The sequence below is a fragment of the Triplophysa dalaica genome, chromosome 24, assembly GCF_015846415.1.
Source record: "Triplophysa dalaica isolate WHDGS20190420 chromosome 24, ASM1584641v1, whole genome shotgun sequence".
In the NCBI taxonomy this organism is placed as follows: domain Eukaryota; kingdom Metazoa; phylum Chordata; class Actinopteri; order Cypriniformes; family Nemacheilidae; genus Triplophysa; species Triplophysa dalaica.
In genome coordinates, this window is record NC_079565.1 from 7,767,693 (window position 1) to 7,793,072 (window position 25,380).

Below are 25,380 nucleotides of genomic sequence, written 5' to 3' on the forward strand. Positions count from 1 at the left end.
GTGGTGCGACCGTCCGAACATACAAACAGAGAACAAAACTGAGAAATAAATGTTAATTTTCTCAATAAAATTCTTAATGAAATATTTTGGCATGATTTTATGTTAAATTTCTTATATATGAGGGGAAAAATACTCAGTGCTAAATACATTAAATGTATATTATTTTAAATTAATATATGGTCGCACCACCTGACATTTTCTTATTTGTCATTGACCCTAAAACAAATAACAAAACAATTATTTTAGGTACTTAAGACGAATGAAGGATTATCCGTCATTATTAACACGCCCTCTTGTCATTTCAAAATTGTATTACTTTCCTTCTTCTTCAGAATATAAAGGAAGATATTTAGACAAATGTTTGTAAGAAAAAAAGTCGGTCCCCATTGACTTGCATTGGTTTTGTGTCCATTCAACAGAAGTCGATAGCCACCAACAGTTTTTTGTTGCCGTTATTTTTCAAAATATCTTCTTTTGTGTTTTGCGGAAGAAATAAAATGGTGTAAAATGACAACAGTGCAGGCAGAATTTTCATTTTGAAGGTGAACTACACCTTTAACTCTTTTCCAGCCAGCCTTTTGGAAGAAACCTGCTAGCCTACGCCAGCGTTTTTTTAACATTTTCACCAAACTTTAATGGCTCACAATACATTTTCTGTAAAGAATATATGGAAAAACAATATGTCCAATGAAAGAACAGAGTCTCTGCTTTTAAACAAAAGAAACTTAAGAAGTACTTAGTTTAGAAGATGATAAAACTAAATTTAAGATTGTTTTTCATACCTCATTTGCATATTTTTTGATCGTTTCAGACATACCTATTCTGTTTTTTTCTTGATTTTTTATTAGATTTTTTTACTAGAAAGCAAGAAAAGATACTTGTGTGTATATATATATATACACTGTTGTCAGAATTCAGACATTTTAATCATTAACACACCGGCTATTGATGCAAATGTATAGACATATATTTCTCACAATTATTTGGTGTATTTGTTGGTTTATAAAAATAATACCATGTTTCAACTTTGAAGATAAAAGTACAACCCAACTATATGACTAGTTACTAATAAATAGTTATTGGGAAGCAAACCTTTTAACCATTTAGAAACGGCTAGTAAACAAAGATATACATTTACATTTATTCATTTGGCAGACGCTTTTATCCAAAGCAATTTACATTGCATTGTCCTATACATTTTACATAGGCATGTGCAATCCCCTGGGATTAAACCCACAATGCAATGCTCTTACCACTGAGCTACAGGAAAGCTTTTAACACATTTAAAAAAATGATGAAAAAACAGATTGATCATAGTTTTGTCTGTTTAAAGATGTTCACAAGGGTTTACAGAGGTGGTAAGCATTAAACATGTTTTGCCACATTTTGTTGTTGTTTCTGGTATCTCTTTCGCATCAATGCTTGTAAAACTACTCAGTACCGGACTACTGAACTGAACATCTGTGGTAACAACGAAAGATGGTTTATTTAGTTTTATGCCAGTCTCTTCAGTGGAAGTCATTAATATGTGCTCATCTTCATTGCAACACTTTATCATATTGACACCTGTTTGTGCTCCATGTGTTTCAGTCACCTCATAACATGTTGTGACAGCATTGTAGCTGATGTCCATAGCACAGATGGGTTCAAAGCTAGCCGCCTCACCTTCATCATCAGGACCCAAAAGCTCCATTTCAAACCAGTTTGGATTCTTCAACTGGTATTTGTGAAACATGTCAATAGCATCTCCTAGAGCTCTTCCTGATGGACAAGTGAAGTAATCGTTCTCTCTGATGCCCTCGATGCATTTAATCCACCCAGGCTCATGTTTTTCCACTCCTAAGATCCTAAAGTAGAGTTCTTCGAAGTGCTTCATCAGTTTGTACTTCACCACAGTGTTAAATGGTGCCGGTACGTCGTTCTCACTGCATACTTGGTCGAAATAAGCCACTATGTACTTGTGAAAAGAGGAAGCGTAAGCGAAATCGGGTATGATGAGGCTCAGGGCCGGCGTGAGCATATCTCCTATTGGTGAACAAGCGTCCTCCTTCAGTCGAACAGATTGCTCACCGCACATCGCTCTCCATTTTGCATACACACCTGGAGAGCACAAGACCAGGACTTTATCTGATGACTTGCAGATCTGCTCTCTTTGCATGTCCAGCCATTGAATTCTACCGATGGTGCCGAGCCAAGATGAATCCAGGAGATCAAGGGTAACATCTGTGCCACACTTAGCCCTCAAGAAGGCACATAATTTCAGGATGATATCTTTGTACAGGGGGTGGTCCAAAGAGTAGATAATAAAGACCCTTCTGTGCTCTTGTACTGGTTTGAATTCCAGTTTAGGTTTTGCACAGGTAGAGGTGTCTGAGGAGGGGGCGGCTATTAAAAGACATGATTGAAAGGAATTCAAATGGTGCATTAAGAATTAAATGAAGTAAGGAAAAACGCAGCATTGATAGCAGTGATATTACACAGATATGGTACTGGCCTTGTGATTCCACTGACCTTTATGGAAATGTTTGTACTGCAAGAACGCAGTGCAGGAACAAACCACAGCCAATGTAACCATCAGCGATACCAGTATCACCAAAACTGTGAAATCAGCAGGAGGTTTTGGAAGATCTACCATTGACATGTAAACAGAAATCATATCGAATCAATAAAACTGATAAATACAAATTCAGCCATGTTAAATAATTGCATAGCCGTGAATCATACTTTTTATATTTCCTTGTGTGTACTTACATGGACAAACATCAATTTTCTCTTTGTAATCCAGACAGTTATTCAAACATTGAACATAGAGTGGCTGAATCTATTGAAGAAGACATTAAAAGATGATTTTATTGCATGGGTTTAGTATTAATGGTTAGTACTCCGTGTTAGTCACATTAATGAACTCACCAACAAATTCAAACTGCAGTCAGTTATCTGCTTTGGTTCCACTGTAAAATTTACTTTCAGTGATGTCTGGTTGGCCTTCAAAGCAGATATTTAATATAACAATGATAATATTATAGCAAATTCTTAATCATTTACTCGTACTCATTTCAAATCTGATTTTCTCTCTTTTGCAGAACACAAAAGAAGATATTTTGAAGAACGTTGGTAACCAAACAACACTGGACTCCATTGACTTCCATTGTGTGGACACAAAACCACATAGACATTTCTCAAAATATCTTTTGTGTTTCACAGAAGAGTCATGTACATGTTTTAATCAACATGAGGATAAATAAAGGATGACAGATTTTATTCTGAGTGAGCAATCCTGTTAATATTGATAATTAAAACTAATGTTACCTTCAGGATAATGTAAGACAGTTCTAGATGAAGGTCGGGACTCAGCATAGAGACTTTGAATTGGTCAGAAAACACTTTTGGTTTAAAGTTGATTGTTATCACCAGGTTGCTTTCCTTATTTTTTTCGACTACCCACACAAGCTCAGGATTCCAAAGGTTCTCTAAATTCACAAATACTTGATAAGTAATTTATTTTTCAGAACAATCTAGCACTTCAGAAACTTGCTACTCATTTAATAATAGAAGCAAAAGAAATGATTTTCAACCACAAATATTTTATCAACAAGTTTACTTGAGTGGATCACAATAACTACAAAAATATATACAGTACCTGGAACTGTGATGTTGATTTCTTTTGTAACGCTTCCTAGGGCTGATTTTGGTAAATTGGTTACAAAAATCTGATATTTAAAACCCATGTAGACCACAAGTCTGTTCAATGAAAAAGTCCACTAAAATGACATAAAAAGAATCAAGGCTGAAACATAATTTTGAGTGTGTACAAAGATTTTTGTTACATTTTGAACATATGGCTTTGATAACACATAAGTATATTGTTATATTCACATACCATTTCATTCTTTAGGTTTCTTGTCCATGGCAGTTTATTGAGAAAGATGTAACAAACGCACTCACTCTTATTTGTAGCTATTTCAACTACACAGACTTTAGTTCCATTGATGGAGTATATGCTACCTGAAGCAAAAATTAGTCATTAAAAATATAATGCTTATAGTATTGTATTACATTACATTATATTTATTTATTTATATTTAAATACAAATGGTTATTTACTTTTAATATAGTAATATATATAATAAATCTAAAAAAATAAGATCTAATATATCTAAAAATTTAATCTCAATTGTTTTTCCTGCAATGATATGGAATGGAGATCATATGGAGACACCAATTACTTTTTAATGATAGTATCCTTTTAACACTTTTAAAACCAAGATGATACCTGAACATAACAAAGAACTCAAGTCTCCTGGGCCATGAAAGAAAGTTTCCCTCTTGCTTAGTTAAGTATATACTTTGTTCTTTATCTTGATTTGATTGTAAAGATTTGTTTTATATCGATATATAATATTTTCTTCGGGGTAACAGGTCAATAGCCACATCATCCTATATATCTTACCATCAGGTGGTTGACTCCATGTCAGCTGTAGAACAGGAGCATACTTTCCACCTTGATCTCTTAAAGCTGTTACCTTTGAAGTTACGCTGTGTGCAGATCTTGCGGCGTCCACCTGTGACATCACCCAACCCTCATTTGAGCAGTTACCTGAGACCATCAGAAAGGTCTTATAATAAGTGAACAATTAGATTTTTTATTGTTATGATATATTACAGAGCATCAAAGTTGTACTTGCCCACTTGAACCATGCATTCTAGCTCCTGTGAAGAAGAGGAATTGACATGTTGAGAAGTTAGAAAATGTTAGAAAATAAACTGAAAGAAAATGAACTCTGTACCTCTTGAGAACAATTCATAGGAGGATGATCTATAAGATGGAGAGATGACGTGGTCATCGTGAAAGACAAAAACTTGAGGAGAAAAAGAGATTTGACAGCCATATTTAATGCTGTAATCGCTTCTGGAATAGAAACAAATCAAGTTGTCGGTGTGAAACCAGAGATCATTTTCTGTCAGGTCTTCAGAATCTGCAGTTACAGGAAACCATGAGATCAGATAAGTTGAGGAAGGAGGAGGGATTAAAGAAAATAAAACTGTACAGCGTGTGCAGAACAAAAATACTTTTTTCTTATGTAGGTATATCCTGGATTTTCCTGGATTTTTATTTATGTAAATATTATCAAGCATACGGTCCTTATGATCTTATATTTATTGAGAGACTAGATACATAAATTAATCCAAAGTGAATAAATGGCGAAAATAAATCATAAAATAAAACTTGCAGTTACAAAATCTAAAAATATAGAAATATTTATAGTTTAGACTAATAACAAATAAGCAAATAATCTTGTCGAAACCTATATTTGGAAAAAGAAACATTTGCCGTCTCCTACCGTATGACCACTAGAGGGCCTCGTGAGTGTAGCCTACGTCATTTGACATCTGCGAGCTAAAATGGTCAATTTATCAGTAAATGTAGTCTTTGTTTAGACAATAGTGGGTTTTTTCTTCAAAAAGAAACCATGAATTATAATGTGAGAAATAATTTGTAATACAAAATGTGTGTATGAAACACCATTGTGCTGAGATCTTAAATCTCTGTTTGAACTATTTATTTAGGTAACTCTATTATAAAACACCTGTCGAGTGAAGTTTATATTCAACTTCTAAACAGAAAACATTCAAATTACGTGATAACTTTGAATAACTAAATGTACAAACTATGACTTCATGACATCTGTTGACATTGATGACAACCACTATATGCCAGCAGTCAGCAAAGGATTTGAAGAGCTAATGGAAAATCATCTCATTTTGTCATATAGTAAAAGCTTATTGTTGATGTTAACATTACAAAATATCAATACTTATAAATAAGTAACTAAACTATCACAACATACTCAGCTTAGTACCTAGAAAAGTCCTTTATTCAAAAAATGTATTTGTTCTGAAAGTTGATTTCTATCTCTTTGTTCCATAGCAATATATATACATGCACTACAGTTATATGCTCTTCCTTGTGTACTTTGAATTTAAAACGAAAAGTTGACTTTAAGCACTCCACTCTCATTCTCTTCTAAACATGTAACTTGATTTACAATGTGATCTCGCCCCATTGACATGACATTCAGCAGAATCGCATTAGTAAACACTCAGCTTTTATGGTCCTCAAACTCAGGCACGTGGGTTAATAAATGAGGTCAGTTAACTTTAGCATTCATGAGAAGACTCTTTCTTTTTTGTTCTTATAATGTTGCAAGTTAATATGTAAGATCCGTCAATTAATAAATATGTAGAGTTTGGTAAAACGAGATCATGTTTTTTACTATGTAATGATGTTTTTATATTGTTTTGTTGAGTAAGTCAGCTGTATTTTTTGTTTTATGTGTTTAATAAGAGTGAAAATAATTGAAGTGAACAATGAAGAAAACATGATTTTTTAAAGTTATTTTAAACGTTATCTCATTTTGGAACCAAACTCTTCATATGTTTTTTCATGATTTAAGTTTACAGTTTGACCGCTAAAAAGTAAACTTGACATTTGCAACATGACAATTTACTTAAACTGCATTCAGATTGAAACTATAGAGTATTTAAATATTGCATGAACCTGGCCAGTGTGCAGATGTGTGTTTGTGTGTCGTTCTGTAGTGTGTATCTGTGTCCCCAACCTGGAGGACATACACACACATGAAGAGGTGGAGAACAAATTGGTTAGTAATTCTGCACACGTGAATGCAAGACACGTAACATGGGGTCTATTTTAGTGAGCCATTCACACACGGGATTCAACCTATAAAATCATAAAATGAGTGTTCAGCTTTGAGATCAGCACACAACTCATTCTAATTTCTTAGATCAAGGTAAGTCATACAACATATCACATTCATAGGATCTTTACATGTAGTCATATATACCCAAACGTTTATAACTAAACATTTCTAAGGATTTGGATTGTATGATACATCCATGATTCCTAGATTTACAGCAGCTTTTGGAATTTGTCAATTATCACACCTGCACTAAAACAGGATGGATTTATGTACGTTCTCCTATTGCCACGACTTCCTCCTGGGATTATTTCTGTAACAAACGGCTTGTGTCAACTTTAAAGAATGTATGTTCTGAAATACGGTCGCTGTTGTCTCTGCTTGCTTTCTCTGCGAGATAGGCAGATCCAAGATCAAATGTTCTCGAATGTTCGAAAATGTAACCGGAGCACATTTTGTATCTAGAGATTCGGTTTCCAGATTCATTGAAAGCCTCAGATATTTCAGTTCACAGATCTTGTGTCAACCACATTAGTGCCTTAATTACAACCTTTGACCTTGTCCAAAAAATGGTGGAGTGCTGAACGAAAAGTGTTTGAACTCTTTGAGTTTATATTAATATGTAGAGTATAATGTATCTATTAAAGTGTCAAAAAGACCCCCAAAAAAGATTAATGCAAAAATACTATGTTGTGTTTTGGATGCGGGTTGGCCAACTAGGCTGACCAGCAGCACCAACCAACATAAATCATGCTGAATTCATTCTGGTCTACGTCGGTTGCTTCAGCAGGGTATTTAGTCCCATGGAGTCAAGGCTAGAGTTTGAAACCATGCCATATACAAGAATGGCAGCAGTGTTCAAATTTAGCCTGGCTAGAAACACTAACAACCATGTGCTTGATCAACCACAATATGTACGGACAGAATGAATAGACAGACTGAATGCTCTGAACAAGCGCCATCTATAAACAGTTTTATAATGAAGCTTAAATAAAATTTCGGCCCACGATGTTACAATATCACTCCTGTGACTTTCAAATACTTGGCACTCCTGACAATGTTCTATGTCTGGACTGTGAGAATGTTTCCTAGTGATTGTATGCAATGTCTGATGCACAGATTTAAAAGCTGAATGATATCATCAGAAAAAACCTTTAACGTCGTGTACATATATGTATGTATGCATGATTGTATGTATCTAGCCTATGTACTGGTAGTTGGATAGATAGATGATAGATAGATAGATAGATAGATAGATAGATAGATCAGGAAGTACCAAGAAGTACCGTTACTTGGCTAAACTTGTCTCTTCAATGTTTAAAATTTAGACTGCGATACCAAGCTCAACCGTTAGGTATCAATGTACCATACGGTTTGTTTAAATGCGACCGAACTACAGGACGCATTCAACAAATTGTTTACTGAATAACATAGAACAAAATTTAACAAATCGTTTACTTAATACAATGATTAAATAGTCAAAAAATAATACAAATTAAAAATAACATAAATCAAATATAAATATTCATATTATTATTCACTGGTCAAACACAAACCGGGGGTCAGGCGTGCATGTGTCCAATAAACTGTCTATGTATTCTGACTTTGGCCTTGACTTGTGTTTGAATAAAGACACAGACCACTTTGGTAAATGTCATGCACATTTTTAATTACTAAATGGACCTTTATGTTTAACCTTAAAGGGTTTTGAGCACTCAAGCAAAATCTAACAAAATACATGTCTTTCTTTAGGATCCATAATAACAAACAACTATGTCTGAAGGGTAAGTACAAAGATTAATTTATAGCCTATTTAATACATCATAATGGTGTTTAAGAGTGTTATAGATTGGATCAATTTGACTGGTTTCTTCCTCTCATTTTTCCCCCATTGCCTTGTTCCATCCTAGACCGGTAGGTAATTTTTCTCTTAGCAGAAATAAGTTGCAGAACTTATAAGATTTCTAAAGCAGTTTATATAAATATTTAGAAAATGCCCAATTGATTTTGTTCAGACTGGAATAAGACGTGACTTTTAATTTTATGTATTTTCTTTCAGAAAAAGACAAAGTATACCGCTACAAGACGGCTGCTCTTGAAAGTAAGTTATCTTTTTGTTGAATAATTTTTTTATTAATAATATTTATCTGGTTAATAAAATCAAAATGGTTTGCATGTATTAAAAGTCTTTGGAAGACACAACTATAATCCGTGACGAATGGCTCGCTGCTGGCAGCATAGTGTGGTATGTGCTAAGCTTTGTGCTAAGTCTGTTGGAACTTTAAATTCGCTGTTACTGTACTTTACAGTCCAAACTATTGAAGAAGGCCCAGTCTATGCTGGTGGCTGAAAAAGAGCAGAATAAGAGAGAAAGAGATGACGCTCTCAATGAAAGAGTTCCTCCTATCAAAACCTCTGGTCTGTCAGCAAAAGAGCTGCAGGTATCTCATAAATCAAAATACTGCATCAATAGCACATGAAAAAAATACATCTGTATACACAATATGCATTATTGAAGGTCTTGAATGTTACTTGTAGGAGCTTTGCAAGGAGCTTCACCACAAGATTGATGTCGTTGATGAAGCCCGATATGACCTTGAGGTCAAAGTGGCTAAAAATGATTTAGAGGTAACATTTGTTTGTTTTGCAACTCACTTTTGAGGATGTGTGTGATGCATTGTAACCCAGGTATTTAAATGTAAAACATGCAATCGTGTCATGTTTTAGATCCAGTCTTTGACCCAGAAGGTTTGGGAATTGAAGGGTTCAACGAAGAGAACCCAGCTGAAGAAGGTTAAGAAGTCGGCTGATGCTATGTTTGGTTCTTTGGCCGAATCGAAAATGCCATCTAAGGCAGATTTCAAGGCCAAACTCAAGACAGTAAAGAAAGAGGAAGAAAAGGTATTATAAGCTAATGAATACGATAATGTTTATCGGTGTTCAACATTCTTAAACAAATATCATCTATTTATAGAAAGAAGAGGTAACTGACTGGCGTAAGAATGTGGAGGCCATGTCTGGAATGGAGGGCAGGAAGAAGTTGTTTAATGCTGGACAGTCATAAGGTAAAAACGAACTTTGACAGTTCACATGCAACACATTCAGTTGTTTTCATTCTTTGAATATTGCTGCACAAAATAAGCATTGTGAATGGAAGATGACATTCTTTTCCTTTTCCTTCTTTTCCTTTTTACAGGTGATTTTACGGCCCACCTTTGAGAGAAGATGGCAGGAGGTTTTACCAAGACAGCACATATATTGTGTGATGCAAGAAAATCCACAAATGCTATATTGTTTGTTTAAAGTAATGCTACATTTTACAAAAACTGTGTACAAAGTTGTGCTTTTGTTGTTTTATAAGTCTTTACTAAATGTTACAGTTCCTGCTCTTTGCTGCGATTTGAAAACTGTCTGTTTAAATGTATTGCATCTGAAACTTAATGTGATATAAACATAGTGTATTTATGAGCAATAGAGTCATATATTATTTAGATCAATTGTATGCAAAGTTGTGATGTCATGGACGATATGTCAGAAATTGTAAGACTCTACTGAAAGTACAAATTGCAATATGATGGCATTCCAAATTAAATTATCCCTTGCTACTTTGTGTTATTTCACCAGTTGTTGCATTTGTGTTTACTTAACTAGGGCTGACCGATATACCAGTTCATACCGAATACCGGTATGTGTTTTTGTTATGATATGAGCTTTTAATATACCGCATTACCGGTGTATGTCGCTTAAACAACGTGCGGGACGCGTCGCAGCGCGACACTGTTTCCATGGGGTCCCTTTTCACTGTTGCACTGTGACCGGCCATTCACACTGAATGCATCTTTCTATTCCACGACACTACTTTGTCATAATATTTCTATGTAAATGCCCAAAATCTTTGGATGTTTGCGTGCGTCTCGCGCATGAGTATATAAATATACTCATGATCAAACATTTTCAAAAAACGAAATGTTCCCCCAATATCTGCTAAATATAATCATGTAATATGATGTGTTTTTAGTTTGAACTGTTTCTCTATATCCTATGATGAGAAATAAGGGTCAGTAAGGAAGATTGACAGCGTAACGCCATCGTTTTCCTCTCGAATATCTAATTTAAGCCTTTGTTTTATGATTAAAAAATATGATTTCAGGAAATCATGAAGGTGGATGCTCCTAACTCATGAAGTTGGGAGAGCCAGTGCTTCCAAGGAAAAAGCTTAATTTCAAGCCCTGTTCTCTATTTATTTGTTTAAATAATATGCATGCTGGTAACCTTCGCATACTATTCCGTTGTTTAAGATGTCTAAACTTTGCAGTTATGATAGGGGAAACTGTCACTTTCACCATGAGAGTATAAAAGGGCATTTTAATTCAATCAACAGCACTATTTCCTCTCTCAATCAGTAGAAAATGTTGTTTAAAAATTCCGCCATGTACCAGGAAACCGGTATAAATCTGGAAAACACCATTACATGAAGTTTTGGTCATACTGCCCAGCCCTATGCGTAACTGGTTTAAATGTGTCCATGTGATGCAAGACATGATTCTGAATTTATATGTAATTTATTCGTAAAATAAAATAGAAACAACATCCTATGGAGATTAAAAACAATGCACGGAAAATCTGATTCCTTCCTTTATATATCGATGACTGATGCTATCAAGGATGCGTTATAATGTCTGATACGCTTTCAAAGTTGCAGTAAAGGTTATAAGCCTTTTCTCCTTGTAGGGTCAAACAAAGGAAAATAAATAGGCACTGGCGGTGGACAATGTACACTATTGTGTTTTGATTGTGCTAAGTAAAGTGAGCCTCAGGGGATAAGGTTCGGTCTATTTTAGTGAGCCATTCAGACGAGGCCATAAGACTTGCCTGGGTTTCCTCGTCCACCGGCATTGTCACCCTCTACTCATTCCCTTGGAGTTGTCTTTGGAGAGACAGGTATGATCAGACATACTGACATTGTAACATTAAAACCAGTAGGAGTTTGATGAGATGGTTCCAGATCTGAGCACAGGTTGATTCATTGAGACCTACATTGAAACTCTAAAGGGAAACACCAAGGATTTTTGTGAAGAGAAGAATGTAAAATGCATCATATTAAATCTTAGAAAAAGACAAAATTTGACTTAAACTTTATTTAATCTGATTGCTGTCTTTGTGAAACAACGTCTTAGTCATTTTGTTGACATTTTATTTTTGCTTCTTCTGTCAGAAATGTACTTGTGCATAAGCTACTTTTACAGCATGTACATATGACCTGTTAAACTGATCCGTGTAGTGCAGATATTGACTAGTGATTTGCACCAATTTCCTCTTTTGTAAAGGAAGTAAAAGCAGGTCACAATGTCAGAGTCGTAAGTATTTTTTCTTTGAACTTTAATCTCTACTTGCATATCTGTTATCTTGCGATTTCATTTGACCTTATAATAACTTTTTTATTTTCTTTCTCCTCAAACAAACTTGGTCGGTTTAGACAGGTAAGTGGTGACTTTTTCTTTGATCCTTAACCATTAAAGTAGTTACTTTACAAAAACCCTAAAAATAGTGCCTAATCATTTCAGAGACCCAAATCCAAGATTTCAGCATCCAGGAGGTTGTTTCTGAAGGTATCATTTTTTATCTTTCAGGTCTCAAAAATAATGGCTGAAAATGTATAAAAATCCCTTTTCTGACTTATTTTGCTCTAGACAAGGCTTCTGAAGAAAGCAACCTCCATGCTCACAACTGAAAAAGAGGATAAACAGAGAGAGAGAGAGAACACCTTGAGTGAGAGAGTCCCGCCTCTGCAACTCTCCGGTCTGTCCATTCAAGATCTTCAAGTATGTTCGGTTGCTTTTAGAAGGAATGGTGGTTCAAATTTCTCAGTCACTGTGTATGCTTTGTGAATTAGATTGTAGTACAAAATATATCTGTGTAGGCATGGCATTGTTGTCTTACCAAGAAAGCAAAATTTTGTGTTCTTAGGCTCTCTGCAGAGAACTTCATCAGAAGATTGATGTTGTAGACGAGGAGAGGTATGACATCTCCGCCAAGGTGACTAAAAATGCAAAAGAGGTATGTTCTCCCTCGATCATTCACAAGCAGAAAAATCACCAATAAATGCATTTATGGTTTTTTTTGACATCCATGCATCTGTTCAGGTTACGGATTTGAATATAAAGATCACTGAACTTAGAGGCAAAATGAAGAGACCTGCTCTCAAGAGGGTGAAGATCTCTGCCGATGCCATGTTAGGTGCTCTTCTGGGCTCCAAGGTCAAAGAATCAGTGGATTTCAAAGCCAACCTTAAAACAGTCAAGAAGGAAGATGAGAAGGTGGGTTTATGTCATGATTATTCGTCAAAAATATAAACAAAACTCTAAACCCAAAAACTATTATTTTTTTAAAACATGTTCACTTGTATATATAGAGTTAGACAGAATATTTAATGCCATTTAAACCTAACCATTGTTATGCGTGTTCTGCTTATAGAAAGAAGAGGTCACAGATTGGCGTAAGAATGTGGAGGCCATGTCCGGAATGGAAGGCAGGAAGAAGCTGTTTGATGCTGGTCAATAGAGGGTAAGCTATTACTTTAAAATGTGTAATATCATATTTCCATTAATACTTTTGGTTAAGAATGTTCTGTGACATATTTCACCTGAACTGACTTGAATTGACTGAATTAAATTGTTGATTTTTCACAGGTGACAACTGCATCACATCTGGCATCAAGAATTATATCAAATTCTAAAGACTCTGAAAATGAATGTATAAAGCAATGCTTAATGTCTATAGCTAGAGAAGTCTGTTGTATAGGAGAAAAACCCTTTTCACAAAGGCATGCTAATGTGTTTTATTTTAGTTGTTAAAGACATGTTTTCAAATATATTTAGACAAGAATACAGTGTTTTTAAACTTAAAACTTACTGGTTCAATGTCACTGTACTGTATGTGGTCCTTACTTATTTATGAATATTCTGTGATGTCCAGCTGAATTTCTGTCTTAAAAATAAATACAGCTTAAAGAAACACTTTGTTTACTCTGCACAACAATCTGTGGTACTTGAAAGGTGAAGCACAGACGAAGACCTTGTGAGATGTTTGGAGACGTAGGCACCAAATATAGCATAACCTGTAGGCACTGACCTTGTCATTTACTTTTGTCTATTTTAAATTTGTGACAGACATAACATCATTTTTTTTCGTTTGTATGTGAGAAAAAGCAATATAAATGTAGCTTATCTTCACATTTATTCCCAAGTCTGAGACCAGACACTATAAGTGACTTAAGGGATAGTTCACCCAAAATTTAAATTCGTCATTTACTTGTGATGACATTGAACCTGTATGACTTTCTTTCTTCTGCAGAAAACGAAAGAAGATATTTTGAAGAATGTTGGTAACCAAAACAATGTTGGTCCTATTGACTTCCATTATATGGACACTACACCACAGAGACATTTCTCAAATTTCTTTTTTTTTCCACTGAAGGAAAGTCGTTCAGGTTTTGGATTGACATATTGTTAAATAAAAGATAATGAAATTTTATTTCAGGGTGAACTATTTCTCGATTTAGTAGATTTACCATCATTATAATAAAGCTTCGAGAACATACTGGCAGTTTTCATGAACTGAATTCAAAACAAAGCCATTTTAAGAATGGAACTTCTTGTATTTGGCATCCCTTCATCTGGCCATGAGATCTAAAAATAAATAAGGACGAATGGCAGGTGGTAATTCAGACGGAGTGTCACCTCTCACAGAGTATGAGTTGTGACTAAGCTCATATTACAATAGTACACCTGCTCGCTGCCCTCAAAATACAAGAAATGATTTATACTCCATTGTCTCCTGCCAGCATTTGGTTGCTTAATGTGTAGAAATTAGCACGTTCATGAGATGACTGTCCTGACATAACATTGCACCACAATTAACTGATATTAACCTTTAATGCAAAAGGAATTTGGTTATTTTGCTTTCTTCATTTCAAGTTATTTTTCAATATTTTTGTATTTTGTGACTCCTCACTCATCCCTTTTCAAAGATTGTTCAAGATTCTAAAACCACTCGAACTTTGTTCATTCTTTCAGATTTATTTCTACAGATTTATGCATTGACATTTCTGATTCACATTCATCACCCCTCAACCTTTGAATTGGCCACTCTGAACGCCAATACAGTATTGCTCAACAAAAAGAGGCATTCAAAGCCTTCCACGCTGCACAACTCCGCGTGTCTGTCCAAATAAAAGTTGTTTTATTACACTAGTTTACTGTGTGAACAGTAAATGTCATTAGGGTGGCACAGTCAGGGGTCTATTTTAGAGAGGTGTTCCAATGGGTGCTGAAACTATAAATTTCCTGCGTCAACCGGTCAACTCACTCTCCAGTCTTTGTTTCTTCTAGCAGGTATATGTTTTATTTCAGTGGTGATAACATGTATTTGTTTTGTGAATGCCAGAAGTGTTGTTTGTCCTTAACAATAGTATTTATAGTATTCAGTATTATATAATTAAAATAGACCAATCATTCTCAGTGGGATTTTGAAGACATTAAAGAATCTAATTTTTGTTTATACACTGCAAAAATTCAACATGTAGTTAAAATTTTGACTTAAATTTTTAAATAATATCAAATTGGCTTAAGAAATATTTAGAATTGTAATGATATAAAATAGATTGAAATTGAATAAAGTTTTTTAAGATTTCATCTATAGTCAAACTCACTGGACACTATGCACTTGACTCCTACCGCTGTGTATATTCAAGGGGCAAGTTACCAAAACAATTCAAGCTTTATTCTTAAATTGCATAAATAGTTAATACAAATGTTTTATAATGCGTTTTTTTCTATTTACATTAAACCTTAATACACTCAAATTAAATGTTAAACATGTATAACCTGCTATACTTAAATGTCAAACTTGACAAAATCATAAAAGTTATTCTTACAAGCTAAATAAATGTCTTCAATAACATTGAGCACAATGAGCAATATAGTTTTCAAGCATGCATTATTTTTTTTTGTTTATGTTAATGCCAATATTGTGTTAGTTCCTTGTGAATTTACTAATGTTTTAAAAATTTAAAGTAAATGCTGAATTTAAAATGAACTAAGACAAATGCTGTATAAGTAGCAAGTTCTGGTATTAACTAATGTTAACAATTATATCCCTTATTCTAACGTGTTATCATTTTATTTTATGTTATTTCACAGACATATCTCTATATGTAATGTGCTGTGTAATAACTCAAAAAGTTTCAAAGAACGTTTTTGTTTGAGCAAATATCCTGACGTGTCTCTCTGACAGATGAGACGGTATGATAAACAGGCTTTTCTCGCTCGGTAAAAACAAACCACTTATGATCACAGAAATGTTGGCTGTTTGTAAGCATGGGGGTCGTGTTTAAGAAACTGCAGTTCTCATTTTAGCCTGATGATGGCAGCATAAAACAATATATCAGAAAAAACAACAGGAACAAAAGGGTCTGATTTGTGCCTAACAGACCTGGCTTAAACATTAATATCTGTAATATTTCATTGTGTGCATCATTAACAAATTACTAATTTGTTCATTATATCCAAGATTACTTTATAATAAATGGAAACTGCCTTTACAACTTTCTGAAGTAATTTATTGTTCCTGCATTAATGTTTTTAGAATTAATATTAATCTCACATACTTTTTAGCACATAAGTAGCTGTAGTCCACCTTATGTGGGCAGTTAGGTTGTTTTCTCCACAAAGTTTTTATTGAGTATTTTTTCATTTGTCAAACATGGTTACCGACAAAAAATCCAGCAAAAGAATAAAAAGCTTAATTTTATGGATTATTATAAATTGAGGACATATCAAAGGTTGAGTGTTGTTGTGCTCACCCTTAGTCCAGAGAACATAAAATATACTAGGGCACCAGGTGGTCCGCTGCTTCTCATAACAGTCTGGGATGCAAAGCATTTGAGTGTGAGAATGGTGAGGACAGTGGTCTATTTTAGTGAGCCTCTCATGAGCCCATCAAAATCTATAAATTTGCTCAGTTTCTTCACGGCGGCCAAAGCCAGACTTCCATCTTCTCAAAGGTAAGCTCTCTCAGATATGAGCTATATGTGTTGTTTATTATTATACACCAAGTTTTCTGTGTTGTATTTAGGAATACAACCTGATAATTTAAGATTTGTTTGAATAGTACTCCAACTAAGGGTAAAAACGTGAATTGTGTTTTTCCTTCAGGAAACAAAACAAAGCCACAAACAAACATGTCTGAATCTGTGTAAGTATTTGTAGAAATCTATTTTTATCTATTTAGATTATATACATAAAATAGTTCAATGAATATCTCCCTTGTTTCATTGTGTATGTTTGTATGTGTATTTGGCCCATTCTGTATCAGTGCGGTGAGTAACTCTATACAGTGATTCTTTTAAGGAGACAAACAAATGAAAAATGCAAAAATGTAATTGCCGTTCATTTTGCTTCTCTTCCTTAGAAAAAGCCAAAGATTTCGGCATCCCGGCGGCTATTCTTAAAGGTTAGTGTCTATTTTTTTCGTTCAAAAATACAATTAAATAATTTTACTATGTTGTTCATATAAATAAATGTTATATGCCAATGCAATTTATACTGTGCTAACAGATGCCATCAAGTGACCTTTATGTGCCATGTGATGCTGAAATTTGATCAGCTTCATGTCATTACATCAAATCATTGTTCCGTAGCTGTCTAATCGCCATGCATTGATTTACAGACCAAATTACTGAAGAAGGCCACCACCCTACTGACTGAAGAGAAGGAACAGAAAAGTATTGAAAGAGAGAGAACGCTGAATGAGAGAGTTCCACCACTCAAACTGTCTGGACTCTCTGTACAGGATTTGCAGGTTGTTATCTTTGGCTGCATTCACGTCTTTTGTCAAAATTGCTTTGACTTGATTCCCTACATGCCAGAGTTGGTTTTTACAGAATCTGTGCAAAGAACAACATCAAAAAGTCGATGTTGTGGATGAGGAACGATACGACCTTGAAGCTAAAGTGAAAAAAAATGACATGGAGGTAAACGCATCTCTTGGAAAATAGCATTATTTTCTACAATACATTTCTGTACTTACATGATTTTGTTATAGATTGCAGAGTTGAACCATAAAGTCTTTGAGCTGAAGGGCAAAATGAAGAGACCAGCGCTAAAGAGGGTCAGAGTTTCTGCTGATGCTGTGCTTGGAGCTCTGCTGGGGGCCAAACACAAAGAATCCATTGACTTTAAGGCTAACCTCAAGACGGTCAAAAAGGAAGAGGAAAAGGTAAGAATATTTACTAAACCACATTAGGCCTAAAGGATTTTAGATTAATAGCTTTAAAAAAAAGTGCAGTCAGATGTTATATCATTACATGTATCATAAACCTAGATGTTGATCATCTGCTTCTTCTGGCCAAACATTAACAATATTATCTAATATATTTACATTTTATCTCACTCAGAAAGAGGAAGTGACCGACTGGCGTAAAAATGTGGATGCCATGTCAGGCATGGAGGGCAGGAAGAAGCTGTTTGCTGGACCAAATGCCTAACAATAAACATCTAATATAAAGGGAAATTGTTTTGAATAGTATTTCTATGCTTAACGTTTACCATATGTAGTTATAGTTATGTGTTTTATTGTAACACTGAGTAAAAAAACGACGCTGTTGTACATAATGGTTATTATTTAAAATATTTAAACATATGTGTTTTATTGTAACACTGAGGAAAATACAACACTGTTGCATGGTTATTATTCAAAATATATAAACATTATGTGTTTTATTGTAACACTGAGGAAAACACAACACTGTTGCATGGCTATTATTCAAAATATATATAAACATAATGTGTTTTATTGTAACACTGAGGAAAATACAACACTGTTGCATGGCTATTATTCAAAATATATAAACATTATGTGTTTTATTGTAACACTGAGGAAAATACAACACTGTTGCATGGTTATTATTCAAAATATATAAACATTATGTGTTTTATTGTAACACTGAGGAAAACACAACACTGTTGCATGGCTATTATTCAAAATATATATAAACATAATGTGTTTTATTGTAACACTGAGGAAAATACAACACTGTTGCATGGCTATTATTCAAAATATATAAACATTATGTGTTTTATTGTAACACTGAGGAAAATACAACACTGTTGCATGGTTATTATTCAAAATATATAAACATTATGTTTTTTATTTTAACACTGAGGAAAATACAACACTGTTGCATGGCTATTATTCAAAATATATATAAACATAATGTTTTTTATTTTAACACTGAGGAAAATACAACACTGTTGCATGGCTATTATTCAAAATATATAAACATTATGTTTTTTATTTTAACACTGAGGAAAATACAACACTGTTGCATGGCTATTATTCAAAATATATAAACATTATGTGTTTTATTGTAACACTGAGGAAAATACAACACTGTTGCATGGTTATTATTCAAAATATATAAACATTATGTTTTTTATTTTAACACTGAGGAAAATACAACACTGTTGCATGGCTATTATTCAAAATATATAAACATTATGTGTTTTATTGTAACACTGAGGAAAATACAACACTGTTGCATGACTATTATTCAAAATATATATAAACATAATGTGTTTTATTGTAACACTGAGGAAAAATACAATGTGGTTGTTCATAACCATGGTTATTATCCAAAATATATAAACATTATGTGTTTTATTGTACACTGAGGAAACATACAATGCGGTTGTACATGACCATGGCTATTATTTGAAATATTTAAACATTATGTGCTTCCACATGTAAAGCACCTGTGTATGATAATATATGATTATTATATAATTGCTTTTTGTCTTTATATAATAACTTATATATTATAATGACATTTCACATAATTATGTGATCAGTTGGGTGTTGTGGTGAGAAATAAAGATGTTTATAAAATACAGAGTAATCACAGGCTTCTCGTTTCGTCTCTATTTTGGGATTATGCTTTGCATTGTGGTAAAATGAGTTTGTTGTATGTTTTAACAAAAGAGACATCTGGGTCCACATGAAAAGAAACAATAAAAGTTATAATATAATAGCTTTGATGAAAACGACGGTTCAATATGCTAAAAATAAACGTGACGGTTCATCATTTCAATTCGCCAACAAGCTCTGATATAACGCCTACGTAGAGCAAATCTTTCATGCGATTGGATGAAAAAACTGCCAATCAACGAAAGCAGCCGCGGGGTTGGTGATACGGTGTTTGATCGCAGTTCCTGATGTCGTGTTGCGGCTGCTGCTGCTACACTGGCGCGAGCACTTTCTTATCTAAAGGTAAGTTCTTTATTGATGCATTTCAATGCATTCATGTTCTTTGACCATCGTGTAGAATTATGACAATTTTATAGAAATTGCGATATTTTTGCGCGCACGGTAACGCTGCGCTTTTTATTGCGTGACAAATGTTAGCGAGCTAGTCAGTGTTATGTACTGTTTATTTACACTAATACTGATTCTGTCATTAACTAATACGTATCGCTTAAGTTTGGTTGAAGCTCACCGCATTATGTCAATACTTCTTATTTTCCTGTAAAAGCTAACCTATATGTCACTATATTATGCAAATATGTTTTGTTCAGTCTGCTGGATAAAACCCAACTCTTTGACATTTAGATGTTGACCCCTTACCCTTTCTGTTCCGTTAGGTTAACATCTACTGTCCTAATGTATGTATTTGCATCTCAATGTCAGGCCTCCTCTCAGCATCTTCTGGATGTCCAAATACAAACTCTTCCTGCTCAGGCATGGGGAAGGGGCCTGGAACAAGGAGAACCGCTTCTGCAGCTGGGTTGACCAGAAGTTGAGTGAGAACGGAGTGGTGGAAGCCCAAGAATGTGGCAGGCTCTTGAAAGAAAACGGGTACCAGTTTGACCAGGTATTCACCTCCATGCTGAGTCGTTCTATCCGGACCGCTTGGTTGGTGCTGGAGGCCATGGGACAAGAATGGGTCCCAGTCACCAAATGCTGGAGGTTGAACGAAAGGCATTACGGTGCCCTGATCGGCCTCAATCGGGCCGCGATGGCATTGAACCATGGTGAAGAACAAGTGAAAAGGTGGAGGCGCAGCTATGATGTCACTCCACCCCCTATTGATGAGTCGCATCCCTATTATGCTGAAATTTATAACGATCGCAGATATAGTACGTGTGACGTTCCAAAAGAAGAACTACCCAAATCGGAAAGTCTGAAGGAGGTGTTGGACAGACTACTTCCTTACTGGAATGATGTCATTGTACCAGTGATCAAGAGTGGCAGAACTGTGCTCATATCGGGCCATGGCAACAGCTGCCGGGCGCTGCTTAAACACTTGGAAGGTAAAACATGTTATTGCGGTCAATATACCCTGTTTAAGGAGCGTTTTGTGTAAATGTATTGATTGAAAGAGTATCCCAAGCCCTTAAAACCCAGTAATAACATCCCCCTAAAGGCCAATGAGTTAGAATTACATGTGCATCAAAGACTACAACTTTTGACCTTTAAAGCCTTTGGAGGTAGGGTATACCTTAAAAGCTTGCTTATTTTGTGCTCATTTGTCCAACAAACGATTGCCTTTTATACATATGTATACAAATAATGTACCACTGCTCAACAAAAATTAAGGGAACACCTAAATCACACTATATTAGATCTCTAGGAATGAAATATCCAGGTTAAACTTTTCACTTTAAATCAAAGCACATTTATTGTCACATTCCCAGGTGTGGTGAGTGAAAGTCTTTGGTGCGTACTCCATACAGCGTAAAAATGCAGTTGGACAGACGAACAACTGTATGACTTACGTGACAGCATGTAGTGCCGACAAACAGTGCAAAGTATAAATAGACAGACTGGACAAAAAAGCTAATATACATTATTTACATATGTACACACAATAAACACAAGATATACACATTAGATGTTGAATATACACATTTAATATGCAGGTGTACACATGAACCTTTATGTATAATGGATCAACCACACAGAATTCGGTATGCAAATTTGGTAACGGATGGTTATCGCATTAGCTGGAATGCAAGATGCAATATAGTCCATGAAAATGTAGTGCTTGGGAAAAAGAAATTTGAGCGTGTGGAGTGTATCAGTTTTTGATGTTGAGCAGTCTAATAGCCTGAGGAAAAAAGTTGTCCTTCAGCCGATTTTTGCGGGACTGAATGCTCCGGTATTGTCTGCGCGTAGGCAGCAAGGAGAGCAGTCTGTGATTCGGGTGGCTGGAATCACTGATCATCATCCTGGCTTTCCTCTTACACCGCCTGGTAGAGATGTCCAGGAGAGAGGGAAGCTCATCTCCCATAACACGACGAGCAGTTCGCACAACCCTCTGCGGTGCTTATATACTTTGCATAATGTATGTACAAAACAATGTGATAATGGTCAATGAAGGCCCCATTGGCCCGTATCAACTCCCAGCAATTTCTGGACAGTCTATGGTGCTACTTGATGGCTTCGCATACAGGTGTTCTCAGAGGTTCTCAACTGGATTTAGGTCTGGGGTACGTGAGGGCCAGTCAATGGCATCAATGCCTTCATCAGAAACTGCCTACAGACTCTGGTCACATGACGTCGGGCATTATCATGCACACGGAGGGCTCTCCACTGCACCAGTAAAAGATCAGACAATAGATCTGAGGATTTCATCCCGATACTTCATAGCACCTGGAGGTCTGTGAGACCCTCTGGGGATGGTCCTCCCCAGACCACCCTTGCTGTTGCCTCTCCGGTGTACCTGTTATCACTTTTATTTACACCAAACAAGTTAAAATGCTTCACAATCTTTCATGCTTCCTAACTGGGCTGATTGATGTTCCTGAAGGCTAACTGACTTGGTGTTAAGCTGTGATAACTAAGTGTTCCCTTAATTTTTTTGAGCAGTGTATGTAAATATATCCATATGTATTTTTAATATAAATATGAATGTTAAATTTTTGATCTCTTTTTCATTAGGTATATCGGAAACGGACATTGTCAATGTAACCTTACCAACCGGAGTACCAATCTTACTGGAACTGGATGAGGATCTTCGACCCGTGAAGCCCCGTCAGCTCCTTGGTGACCAGGCCAAAATTCAGACAGCTATCAAAATGGTGGAGGATCAAGGGAAGGTGAATGCGGGAAATAAGTAGGGACATTCCTATGGAAAATGTTACTTGTTAAAGCTGTGCAATTATCCAAACAAAAAAGTTACTGACAAAGTGATTTTTGTATTATGTTGTGAGGTTCTGAATCATTCTACCTGAAGAATTATAGCAGCATATAAAGTTTGTCCAAGGTCAACTGATGTAAATAGTGGTTTCATAATGCGTTATATAAGTCAAGCACTGGATACTGATGCAGGATACAAATATATTTTCTCATGGCATGAGGGATGCAGACACTGAAAGTTTATTTTAAGTGTACATTTAATGAAATGTGCTGTTGTCTTTGTTTGCTCCTTTTGAACCTGTTTTGTAATGGATTTTAAACCACAGAAAACCAGTGGTGCCTTTCTCTTATGGCAAAGGAGATAATCTATTATTCTGCCATATATAAAAGCAAACCACAGCAACACATGTTTAAGAAATCTGTTGTCATTTGTTCACCCTCATGTCTTTCCAAACCTCTTTTTTTTCTGTTAAGCACAGAAGACATTTTGAAAAATGTCTCTGTGGTTCTATGTCTGTACAGTGGAAGTCTGTGGGGGAGCTAAAATTATGTTTGCGTACCAGCGCTCTTAAAATATCATTGTTTGTGTTCTTGCAAAGAAAGATAGTCAAACAGGTTTGGTATGACACGAGGATGAGGAAACGGTATAGTAAGTTTCATATTTGGGTAACCCCCCCCTTTACCAGTTTAGAAGAGCAAATTCGTACCAACAAACAATTGAGATTGAGAACTTGTCCATGCAGATCCACATGCATGTGTCACAGACTGTCTAGAATTACTTGGATATACAATAGACACTCCCCGACTCTGAGACAGATTAGGCACCAACTTTAAAAAGAATTTTATGTTTAAACATTTTATTACTCTGGTCAAGCGTATGTTCGGGAAGATTTGCCTCATAATATTTAAATTAGGCACAATGTTTCATTTATTTGGTTCATTTAAACTGCCGTAATATACTGTACATTGTTAAATAGCTTTGTATAAAGTATGTAATTGGGCTGTATGAACACTTTGTTTAACCTATGTATTATGGGACATATTAAGTTAATGTCTTAACCAAGTTTTAGTACCTTAAAACTAAAGAATATAATAGTTTTTACATTACACACTGTTACCCAGCCAAGTTACCATTTCACCATTGCTGTCTAAAATGTGCATTGCAAAATCTGCAATTTGTTTGTGTAGTGTGTTTAATGTGTGTTTATCACTGAACTGTATGTAGTACAACTGAGGAAGTTTTATATGTTTGCCTATTTTGTAATAATGTTCAAGTGTAATGTGTCTATGTTTGCTATCCCGTCTGACTACTGTTATGTAATTGTTGGACATTGTAGCTCATTTTATGTGGTTATGCTTTGTTTCTCAATACCTAGCACAACAGGTCTGCTGGTTAGTACATACCTTCACTAAAATGTAGGTAAAATATATTTGCTTTGTTACGGTTACATGTTGTTTCAAACTGAATAATATATAAATATAAAGCTTATATATATATATATATATATATATATATATATATATACATATACACATATATATATATACACATACACATACACATACCACACACACACACACACACACACACACACACAAACATGTTGTGTGATCTAGTCTTTCAGGAAAGTAGCAGCATCATTGGATTGCACAAGGAATGTCGTGTTTATTTTGTGAAACGCCTAGAGCACAAAGTAACCAGGAGGAGGTGCTACATTGCAGAACTTACTAAGGAAACATTCCTCTTGTGGTACAAATGTTGAGGGCAGGATCTTCATAGGGTATTTGGTTTCGCAGAAAGTACTAATTACAAACAAAACTGGTTTTGGTAGTTTAATGGAAGGTAGCTCTCCGCAAACTTTCACTAAACTACACAGTGTAAGCCTGAAATTTACATGGTATGTTCTCAAACAATAAAACAAAGGGAGGTGATAAGTTCTTCAATGTCTCTATAATGACTGTATTTTCGAACTCCTGCTGTCCTGTACAGGTGTGTACAGAATTAGTTTTTTACATTTCATGTTCACAGCAAAGCACACACATACTTAATCCCTTCATCCATGCTTCAATGAAAAACATTGAGTGTATTTAGAGATGTAGTTACTTTAGGACTTGACAAGACCGCTGTTTTTATTTAGGCCTACATATGACAGAAATTCTTCAATAAAACATTTCTTATAAATGGTGTTCTTGAACATAATTTTGAAACAGTACAAAATAACATCAATTGGAATTTGACTGAGGAAGCTTTGCCAAGGATTCAATTAAGAGTTAGTTGGCAGAAGCCCATATGGAGGACTGGACACAAGGTAGCATCATCTTTATTGCCAATCAGATTCCGTTTTATACTTTCTCTTAAAATGGTTATGGTTAGGATTTTGGCAAAGGGAGACATACCGTAAGAGCAGCTTTCACCTGCATTGAATGAATAACTCTCATACTTAGGGTGACCATTCATCACCTCCTG

At 35.1% G+C, this 25,380-nt stretch overlaps 4 protein-coding genes and 1 pseudogene across 6 annotated transcripts; 4 read left to right on the top strand and 1 right to left on the bottom strand.

Annotated features, from left to right (window-relative positions):
* Positions 1-1,092: 1,092 nt before the first annotated feature.
* Positions 1,093-4,941, bottom strand: LOC130414418 (interleukin-17 receptor A). Of its 2 annotated transcripts, XM_056740296.1 has the most exons (10): positions 4,788-4,941; positions 4,686-4,710; positions 4,451-4,597; positions 3,881-4,005; positions 3,641-3,761; positions 3,310-3,470; positions 2,911-2,985; positions 2,752-2,821; positions 2,512-2,628; positions 1,093-2,385 (listed from the first exon to the last, which is right to left on the bottom strand). In XM_056740296.1, exons 1-10 carry the CDS (start codon positions 4,887-4,889, stop codon positions 1,328-1,330), a joined length of 2,001 nt encoding a protein of 666 aa, XP_056596274.1. In that variant the 5' UTR covers positions 4,890-4,941; the 3' UTR covers positions 1,093-1,327. The 2 variants fall into 2 exon arrangements, with proteins under 2 accessions (XP_056596274.1, XP_056596276.1); XM_056740298.1 differs by lacking the exon at positions 2,911-2,985.
* Positions 4,942-8,492: 3,551 nt separating this feature from the next.
* tnni4b.1 (troponin I4b, tandem duplicate 1) lies at positions 8,493-9,783 on the top strand. The gene is given in 6 exon segments (XM_056740326.1): positions 8,493-8,507; positions 8,779-8,820; positions 9,029-9,160; positions 9,258-9,347; positions 9,447-9,620; positions 9,694-9,783. Coding segments are annotated over 6 exon segments (543 nt in total).
* A 1,253-nt stretch (positions 9,784-11,036) lies between these two features.
* On the top strand, positions 11,037-13,280 carry tnni4b.2 (troponin I4b, tandem duplicate 2). Its single transcript, XM_056740681.1, has 7 exons — positions 11,037-11,069; positions 12,047-12,199; positions 12,284-12,328; positions 12,410-12,541; positions 12,687-12,776; positions 12,863-13,036; positions 13,194-13,280. Exons 1-7 carry the CDS (start codon positions 11,037-11,039, stop codon positions 13,278-13,280), a joined length of 714 nt encoding a protein of 237 aa, XP_056596659.1.
* Positions 13,281-16,672: 3,392 nt separating this feature from the next.
* Positions 16,673-18,911, top strand: LOC130414669 (troponin I, slow skeletal muscle-like; annotated as a pseudogene).
* Positions 18,912-19,960: 1,049 nt separating this feature from the next.
* Positions 19,961-25,076, top strand: bpgm (2,3-bisphosphoglycerate mutase). Of its 2 annotated transcripts, none has more exons than XM_056740321.1 (3): positions 19,961-20,045; positions 20,463-21,085; positions 22,716-25,076. In XM_056740321.1, exons 2-3 carry the CDS (start codon positions 20,485-20,487, stop codon positions 22,892-22,894), a joined length of 780 nt encoding a protein of 259 aa, XP_056596299.1. In that variant the 5' UTR covers positions 19,961-20,045; positions 20,463-20,484; the 3' UTR covers positions 22,895-25,076. The 2 variants fall into 2 exon arrangements, with proteins under 2 accessions (XP_056596299.1, XP_056596298.1); XM_056740320.1 differs by having other exon boundaries at positions 19,970-20,045; positions 20,417-21,085.
* The last annotated feature ends 304 nt before the right edge of the window (positions 25,077-25,380 follow it).